Here is a 10,402-nt window from a genome sequence, read left to right as displayed (position 1 = left end):
AGTCCAAAAAGAGGAGAAGAAAGTGAATCCCTTATGAGAAATCACCATTATTTTCAGGATTCTCCACAGTAATCTGAAATTCTACAAACCCAATATCAGGGCTGGTTCCTAACCAGATAAAGAAATGTTCTGGGAGGGAATATTAGTAATAGGAGAGATGCAGTCCATACATCCGAGACATCACACCAGACTGAAGGGCTTTCATTCTTTAGACACAAGAAAGTACAGAGAAGAAGCTGATCACAGGTGAGTTCTGAATTGCTGTCAAGAGATGAAGGTAACTGCTGCTGTCAGGATATGATATGAAACATTGTCAGAATTCATGTAAGAGGAGCAGTAGAGTGGTGTAGGTATGAGGATGTCTCATCTTTTCTGCCTTCAGGATCATGAGTGTGAACAAGTAGAGTCTGTATTTAATATATTTTCTTCTAATCTCTTTTAACAAGTCAAAAATAATTATATATTGGATCATGGTATTACCAACTTGACTAAATACCTTTCCTGTAGAAACAATATACACAGAAAAAATGAGAAATGAAATTCTAAATGCAGTGAAGGAGAGATTATGCGGTCATTTCTATCTTCTTTTCCTCTTATTCCCCTGATCTATGGGCTTTACAGGGCAGTGTATGACATCCTGGGACCAAGTCTCCTACTGCAAGCATCATGGGCTCAACACTGTGGATGGAAAATCAAGGAATGAGATCCTAAGTCACAATCATACACTCCAGGGGAGAAAACCCATTCTGCAGGCTGAAGAAGTGACAGGTAGAATTACAGTTGTGGCTGCTGCTATAGTGATGACAAGGACTGGATGTCTGACACCTCATGTTTGAAAACTTGTAGCCTTCTTATGTATGTTTGCCCTTTATGTTTGTTCTTATAATAAAGTTCTCGTGTAATGATTGAAACATATATGATATGTGCCATAATCCTTAACAAAGAATTTTACTGTATTCACACTTAGAGTCTAGTCACAGTAGCTATATCACCTGTATGATGTTCCTTCTATTTGTGTGTTGCTTTCCTCGGTTAATGAATAAAGAACCTGCCCTGGCCTAGTTGATAGGGTGGAACATAGGTAGGCAGAGAAGACAGATCTGAATTCTGGGAGGCAGAAAGAAGAGTCAGGGAGAGATGCCATGGATCATCGGCTGAAATTAAATGTGCTGAAACTTTTCTGGTAGGCCATGACATCCTGGTGATACACAGATTGATAGAAATGGGTTAAATTAAGATTTAAGAATTAGTCAATAAGAAACTAGTGCTAATAGGCCAAGCAGTGATTTAATTAATACAGTTTCTCTGTGGTTATTTCAGGGCTAAGCTAGCCGGGCAGCCGGGATGAAAAAGCGTGTCCTCTTCCTCCTACAATAAGGTATCTGAATTTATATGAATTAGGACAGGAAACCTTTTAATCTCAGAGGACTCCCTTCCTCTCCAGATGTTTCTCTCACCTACTACATTTTCTTTCCTGGTGAATTATTTATCTACAACAGCCCCTGCTGGTAGTGAGAGTCAGCAAATATTTTGTTTCTGAGCACACAGAAAACCTGATCACTGTGTCTTCCACACAGTAATGCAAGGCTGTGTCTTCAGTGGTAGGAGAGCTGAGCATCAGAGTGAATTGGTTCTTAAATATATCCATTGACATCCTGATGGACATTTTAGTGGCATCCGCACACTTTTAAATTGACATTGTCTCCTTTTGTCTCAGGCCATGCAGGCTCTCTGGAAGGTCAACAGGCAGGAGGAGGATCTCATCTCCAGAGAACTAGGTGTTTTTGTTATATATTGAAATTAACCAGGACTATGTAAGTAACCATGGGAGGTCATTTTCCCAGGTACTGATTTTTGCAGATTGAAAGTCAGAAGTTGAAGCAACTTTAGTCTGCATGTACTCCCTACCACTCAAGGCTCAAGGTCAAGCTAATTAATTGTTATTGTGAAGTCTTAAATTCCAATGTCATATTCTGTCCAGGAACCCTCACCAACTTAGAGCTACATGCATGGGTTAGTGTGACATGGCTGGCCTAAGAGAAACTGCATGACTTCTTATGGGATATGAGAATGGATCAGACACTGAAAATGTGACAAGAGTTTTGTGTTGAGAGATTTGGATATGAAAGAACAACATTGATGAGCAGCAGAGTTACAGAGAGAGATGATGGAGCTATTAGATAGCTGCTGTAGAATGTGAGTGAAGTGTATGTATGTGCTGAGTGACAGATAAAGAAGTGTGAAATAAGTGTGAGAGAGTGAAGGAGTGAGAGTATGTGAATAAATAGAATGCAAATAATGTAGAAATATATGTGTGAAGAGAGTTGTGTGAATTGCTAGTGCTATGTAGAGGAGTTGTGCCCAGGAATTGTGTAAAGGGCTGAATTGTATGTGAGAGAGATATATAAAGGTGATTGTCAGCAGTGTGGAGATTTGTAACGTGTAGAGTCAAGGAAAATGAAGCTGTATAGAAAAGTGTTGTAGAGGAGAAATGTATATGAAAGATGTGTATCCATGTAAAAAGAGATGCAAATGAATATAGAAATATGTAACTGCACAGGAAAGAATTTTGCATTTAAAGACAGTTATCTGGCTATGTTTAGAATGTAGCTGTTAAGAGACAGATTTTCAGAGAACATGTTTAAGATGAAGTAAAAAAGAAAGTTACCAAAAAGAAAGCATGAACTTCCTGCTTTATTCCTTAGGTTACCTGCAGAAAATGTTTGTTTCCTTATTTTCTCCTCCAATTAAAAAAGTCTGTATTTCATAATTATACATTACATTTACAAATGAGCTGTATAAACACAATACTTTAATCATGAGCAGGCATACATATATAACATAATTGACCTTAAATTTGTATCAATAAATCATGATCCATACCAAGGAAAATCTCTATATAACATACCCCCTCTAAATGTAAACAAACATTTATAGACAATTCTTGGGAATATGGGCTTAGTTCTCTCCAAACTGCTTCCTGCTTTTTGTTGGGCAAAGTATTTTGGGGGGGGTGTTTACGGCAACCTTTCTGGGGGATCTTGGTGCATCATACCACATTAGTCTGGAAGGATTACACAGGTTCCTTTCCTTTGTAGAAACAAAATAAGAATCTCTTTTTCAAAGCAACATATCCTTAGACTCAAAATTTGAAGTCAAGGCACATTTAAAATATATGTTTTGTTTTAGCTTAGTAGTTCCCAGAATTAAATGTTTCTCTGCAGTCAAAAAAGTTAAAGAAAACACAATAATAAACATAATTCAGACTCTCTGTTTTCTGTTTTTACATGGCTTATTTTCCTACTCCCTTTAATCTATGAATGTCTGTATTCTTGTTTCTTTAAAGACTTTACCTTTTTAAAAAATTAATTTTTTATAACTGTCTGTACTTTGTTTCTTCTCTCTCCCAAGCATAGGTCCATTTTGTAAACACACTGTGACACATTTAGAGGTCTTTGTCATCTGAATTTGTTTTTGTTGTGTATATGAAATTATTTTATGACCAGAAGCGCTTTTTAAAATGTTAAATTGTAGCATGCCTAGGACCAAGGCTGATTTTCCTTTTGGCTCTGCTCAGTCCAATATGTCAGAGGCGGGTTCACTCACTTATTCTCCAAGCTGTGCACAGTGCCCCATTTCCAAGTATTCAGCATGTCTATGTTGTGACATTAAGCAGTTTGTAACATGTTGCTCACAAACTCCATTTAAATGCTCAGTCTCCTAATAGAGCCAGAGTTCATGCTGGCAGCACAGTCCAGAAAGCAATTTTGAACCACATTTTTTGCTTTATTTATTCATTTTTATTATTTATTTATTTATTTATTTATTTATTTATTTATTTTGCTACTATGACTGAATAAGGAAGATGTCCCTCAAAGGGCTGGGGCATGTTGCCAGCAAGCAGAGCCCATCCAAAAAACCAAGCTAAAACCCCGGATAAGTCATCTCTGACAGCTACTAGTGATGCTTAATCTGTCCTTGTGCCTTCTTTCCCTGTTCATCAGCTTCAATAATTTCCTCAATTATTTCAAATCTTTTTATTATTGTCCTTGCAAAGCCTGAATCTCCTGGCCTGTATATATTTCTAGTGATTTCATTGAAGCACTTAACATCTGGTCCTCATTCTGCACATGTGATTCTAAGGCCTGTAGTTTCTCCTTTAAAGATAACAGCTGTTCTTTGGACATTACTTTAGTCGCGTGAAGATTGCCTTCCCGGGGAGACAGTTTTTCTGCTAACTTATCATAACTTTTTGACAAATTTTGATTGTCAAATTCAGCAGTATGAATTCTTTCAGATAACTTCTTAGTACCCTTAGATATGGATTCAAATTTGTCTATAATAATATTAGCTTTTCCAGGTAAGTTTTGATCTTCTATGGTATTAATCCTATCAACTAGCTCTTCATTATCAATCTGTAAAGATTGTATTATTCCTAAAAGTGCCATATTCTTTCATTATGATAGAATATGGAGTAGAAAACTGAATCCTAATACCCGACAAATTTAAGTATCACCATAGTCATATAAGCCTTGCATAATACAATCCATATTACTAGCAAAAAAGTTACTAAAAGTTGCATTTTTAATGAAGTCTGCCATAATGATTTAATTACCTGTTATGTAATCTGGTAAACTGCAATCTTTATTGTCCAGCAGATGTCATGATTGCAGAGTTGCACCTAGAAGCAATGCAGCCAGTGATGACAAGAATGGTCCTGGGCTGTTTTAATTTCCAAGTTGCTTCAGCTTTCTGTCTTGGTACTGGTTAAATACTAGAAATACGGTTTATTTTTTGACAAATTAAAGCAATTATATCAATTCCATACACAGAGCTAGAAAACCAGAATTCAGGGGGCAGGGAGCAGAAACCGGAAACTGTGCAAGTCACCATGCTTCAAGGAACCACCCCCAAGGGATGCAGCTTTAGTGTGTTCATTCTACTGGGAAATTTCCAAGTTGCCCCAAGCAGTAAACTCTACTGTGGCAGGAATTCTATAAAAAAAAAAAAAAAAAAAAAAGCTTAGGTAAAAGCAAACCAAGCAGGCAGGGTGGGGAGACTGTCTGGGTCGTGGACTGGCCATTCCATTAGACCACCCACCCAGTAGGCATGGAGTCTGATTCTACGTGGGTGCCAAATGAAGATGATCACTTAAAAGAAATCTCACACTAGCTCATCACTGAGAAATAAATGGTTATTTATTTAGGGGTAAATTCACAAACCAGAATTCTCTGCTGGAATGGAGATCAGAAACCAAAATCTACAACCAAAACAGAGGGAGAAGCCAGAAAAGAGGCCGGACACATGCTCTGCATCAGCATATATAGTACAAGAGGCCACTCCCCAGTAGCAGGTTACCACTAGCTGTAAGATTTCCTACAGAAGCATAGTTTCTCGTCTTTCACCAGTCAGAATTAATATGATCTCCTGTGGATTGTCAGCTCAGAGGGTAACACTGTAAAGGAAACAACCACTTCCCATTATAGAGGAAAAGATCTCCCTAAAGTTCAGAGTTCTGGATGGGCTTATCTTGGCATTCCTAATATCTATTCTTCTGGGTAATGTGAACAAGGAACATGTCATACTCCAGTTTGAGGAGATGCAGATGGCTATCATGGGTGAAAATGTAGAAGAGTCCTTTAATGCCAAAGCAGTATGGAAAAAAATCGAATCCTCCTGTCAGTAATTCATTTGTCTGGGTAATGTAAGATTATGAAGAGATGATCTGAGCTTCTTCTCCTAAGTCAAAGAAATGCAAGGGTCACAATATGGCTGATTAAGTGCAATATCTATGAATGTGAGAAGGAGTTTTCTTGGAATACATACAGACATTGGTTTCTAGCATTATTTGTTCACTCTTTATTCTGAGGTTTACTTTACACTTCTCCTCTGACTGGAGCTTCTTTTCATTTATCACAAGTGTCTGGAAATTCGTTCTGTAACTGTGCCATACTTGACTTTTCTCAACATCACTTAAGAGTCTCAGTATCATTTTTGCTGTCCTGAACGCTATTGCAATGATGAATAAGTTTTGAATCTGGCTTACATCACCTCACTCTGATTGACTCACATATTCATACATATTGGTTTCCTTACTGGTCATTATCACAGATGTAGGATGAACCTGTTAAAATGTGTTTCAGGATGTCTCTGAGATGCTCATCCTGTGTATCAGCTCCATGAATAGTTACAGACAAACTCTGCAACTCATTTATCTGGGAAAATATGATTCATCAAAATCCAGAATTACTACTCTTGGAATAGCAAGACTGAAAGTCAAAGAGAATTTTTCTGTTGCTTTATTAGACATGGGCCCATATCACTTCTCTCATATGGATAGAATGGCTGGTGACAAAATTAGATCACTGACAAGCATTAAAGACTAAATCTAAGAATTCAATGTGCAATTGTATGTAAAAATACATGATAAGGAGATGTTACATTGATTTGCAAAAAGCAGATGGATTGTTCAGAAATTTTGTATTTCCAAGGAAACATGGAGTAGACTATAGACACAGTCATTTGTTCAAAGTCTTAGCTCAAACAAGAAGCTATGCTTTGCTCATACATAAGATTTGACAAAAATGACTTGTTCTAGTACTAAGTTCAACAAGTGAAGAAATACCCTTTGTTACTCTAGTGAAAATGAAGCCTGTTCTGAAATCACAGAGGAAAGTGTCCTTGGGAAGATCAGTGTCATCACAGAGGAAAGACCAAAGTGGAGTACATATGATCTCTGGTGTCATGAGAAGTCCCATTGGTGATGACACATCTCTTCAATATTCACCTCTTTATTTATATTCACTCCATTGTTAACATCAGATTTAGTCTAAGTCCTCTTACATCCAGTATAAAATATCAAGACCCTTTCAGTACAATTTTCTAGCAGCCATCTCTGAGTTAGTCTTGTAACCATATTAACAGACATTCTCTCCCTGTATGTAAAAAAACTATGAGTACAACATCCCTGCAGAGTACATTTCCTACACATCCAAGGATCCTAAGTTCAGCCCTAAATTGCTGTAACTGAACATGGGAATAGACACTTTTGGAAAGTATGCTATTGTCATTTTAGTCTCTGACTTCTAGCTCAAGTCTGGATCTAGGAATTCACTTGCCTATAGATACTGATATCAGACAGATAATGATCCAACTGCAGTTCATGCTGAGAACCTGAGTTCTCAGGGACAGTGAACAAGAGTGTACAAATGTGGTGCTGTGGTGTAGGTGAACATCACTGTATATACAAACATAATCTCTGCAATTTGCACATGAATGAGGAAGGGCATTCTTTAGATCAAAACAGTAATCTGATTGAGATAGACCAGGAAACATGTCTCTGTGTAAGTCAGAGGGTGGTGAGTTCCACGTTCTAAATCTGTCTAGGGAAACTAATTCTCAGTTCCATATAGGCACCTGTGCAGAAGGAGCTCTTCCATATCACTGAGAACAATGTCAATACAGCCAGGCTTGTTAATGTGACTCACATGTCAATAGTTCATGGGCCATCTGATCCTCATCAGAGTCAACCATAAAGGTGATGCTGAGAAGGTGCATTGAATATCCTGCCCCCATCAGACACTAGGACACTAATTGTCTCTGTGCACAACTTTATTATTAATTGATTTTTTAAAATAATCTTTTCTAATTTTGTGTACCAACCCCAGTTCCTTCTTGTTCCCTCCTCCTGTTTTCCCCACGTCACATCTTTACCAATCCCCTTCCACTCCTCAGAGAGTGTAAGGCTTCCTATAGGGAATCAACAGAGTCTGGCACATTACTTTGAGTCAGGACCAAGGCATTCCCCCCATATCTAGGCTAAGCAAGTTATGTCTTTCATATCAGCTTATGTTGTCATTTTTTATTAGGAATTGGTGGATCTACAGTGTCACCTCAAATTTGAAGAACCCACTAATATAAGTTTGGCTACTGGTTCACAGTGCTGCAATCATGGCTCTCACAACTGTCTTTATTGTCTAAGGTGATATTGAGTAGAAGTTTCAATGATGAATGGTGCGCTCTGCATTATATAATTTCCACATCTGCAAGAAACCCATTCTTTAGTGTTGTTAACGGATGGTGACTACAAGTATGCTAACAGGCAAAATGCCAAACACTCTATAGAATAAAGGTAGCCACCAAGTATCCAGTGACCTGTGAATACTAATAATGTAGCATTCTAGATCCATGTTCTAAAAAGGCTTAAGAGTATGGGGGCAGCTTTCAGAGACTGGGAAGGAAGTAAATATGGGACAAAATAATAATTTGTGTCTCAGAACATACATCAATTAACATGTACATGCATTCATTTGATTAATGATTTTTGTGAAAAGCAATTCAATAATACTCTTGACCTTCTTAGAGGAATTAAACTTGTGTGGCGGTGTATATTGATATGTATCTCATATTCTAAAAGACTGGAACTTATGCTGGACCATAAAGTCAAAGTTAACTCAACACTGGAGAGGACATGTGACATTTAAGATTATGAAAAGATTTTTGTTCTTTTAATGACCAATTTATTGAGTTCTTTGTATATTTTGGAGATCAGACTTCTGTCTGATTTGGGGTTGGTGAAGATCTCTTCCCATTCTGTAGACTGTCATTCTGTCTTGTTGACCATGTCCTTTGCTTTACAGAAGCTTTACAGTTTCAGGAGGTCTCGGTAGATCAAACTGTTTGAACTTTATGTTCTTAACCCTGTACTGCCTCATTATAAGTTGCACTACTTTCAGGAAATTTCTGAGCTTCACTACTAGGAGCAGTAGACTTACAACTGAAATAACTAAGCTAGAACCTGCTTGTGCTGGAACACACACAAACAAATTATCTCTTGCCTAAGTAAATACCTAGAGTTACAATGTTTCAATGTTTACTCCTCATGGCTGGCAAATGACCTGATGCTTCCTTCTATTTGAGCAGAATGATTGACACTATGAGAAGAGAGAGGTGATGCTGTCCAGATGCAGAATAAATTAACAGTATTGGATCAATCCAGACTGCCTGGCAGGAACTAAAAGCAGACATGCTAAAAGGTGTTGGGAGCAGTGAGAACCCAGATTCTGAACTTCTTGTAAACAACTTGTTTTCCCCGGATCTGAGTGCCTACAGCTGCTCTGAGCATGAGACCTTCAAGAGTTCCTGATGGCAGGAGAGTGGTTTCTGGTGGGTTTGGCTGGGGCATGGCTATCTCTATATAAGCTGCCCCTGAACACAATAAAGGGAATATTCTTGGGGAATTCAAGAAAAAAAAGAAAAGAAAAGATTTTTGTTTACCCAGATGTTAATATTTGGACTTTACTGGTTATATTAATATTTTAGTTTATTAAAAGCTACTTCAAAAATTCCCACCCCCTTAGAATCCAGAGATTTGTGTCATAATGCATAATCAGTTTCAGTTTTTAGTATATCATTAAGGAAGAAACATAGCAATATAGATGGTTAGTGGTAAACATATTGCCAATGCATGGTGAACACTAGGGCATCCGAAATCAGCATCACTTTAATTTTAGTTGCAAGATTGAAATGTTTGTAAAGACCCTGTGAGACTGTCTGAATTGATAGACAAAAAGATCTTCAGGATAATTATTTTTGTGAAAGTCTTCAAGACAATCTTCTCTGCCATTTCAGTCCCACTGCAACTTCCTGCTTCTCCAGGGTTTCTGACACACTCAGGACGTGGTTGCAACACTGTGTCTTGCACAGTAATAGACTGCTGAGTCCTCAGTTATCAGTCCGCTAAGTTCCATGTAGGCTGTGCTGGAGGATTTGTCTACAGAGAGGGTGGCCTTGCCATGGAATTTCTGAGCATAGTCAGTACTACCACTTGCAGGATAAATCCTTCCAATCCACTCCAGTCCCCTTCCAGGCCTCTGTTTCACCGAGTTCATCGTATAGTCAGTGAAGATGTAGCCTGAAGCCTTGCAGGACAGCTTCACTGAGAACCCTGGTTTCCCTAGCTCAGCTTCAGACTGCAGCAGTTGGACCTGGGATTCTACACCTGCAGAGACAAAGACAGAGTAGGTATCATTGTTACCTCAGTACTGTTCTTTATTAGGAATTTGAACTTTGAAAGGCTGTTACCTGTAGTTACTGACATAAGAAAGAGAATGATCCAGCTCCAATTCATGGTGAAGACTTTGTGTGTTCAGTGACTGTGTGAAGATGCTGACCATATATTGTCCTGGTCTGTGAACATCAGTGTATTTACCAGAGTAGACTCTAGTAATTTGCATATTCATGAGCAGGGAAATGTTTAGAGAAGAACCTAGTCCAGCTATAAAAGAAGGAGGTAGAGGATATGTGGGACAGACAGCAGAATGTAGAGCTCCATGTAATAATTCCTCTGAGGAAACACATCTCATACACCTTCCCTAAGTCCTGAGCAGCCCCTGTGGGTTTA

General features: G+C 38.2%; 1 gene segment (V, D, J or C); it reads right to left on the bottom strand.

The window, feature by feature from the left end:
- Nucleotides 1-9,671: 9,671 nt before the first annotated feature.
- On the bottom strand, nt 9,672-10,129 carry LOC130882329 (Ig heavy chain V region 3-like). The segment is given in 2 exon segments: nt 9,672-10,000; nt 10,084-10,129. Coding segments are annotated over 2 exon segments (375 nt in total).
- Nucleotides 10,130-10,402: the final 273 nt, after the last annotated feature.

Source organism: Chionomys nivalis, chromosome 10, assembly GCF_950005125.1.
Source record: "Chionomys nivalis chromosome 10, mChiNiv1.1, whole genome shotgun sequence".
In the NCBI taxonomy this organism is placed as follows: Eukaryota; Metazoa; Chordata; class Mammalia; order Rodentia; family Cricetidae; genus Chionomys; species Chionomys nivalis.
The sequence above is the reverse complement of the archived record's forward strand: the minus strand, read 5'-3'. Positions and strand labels throughout refer to the sequence as shown.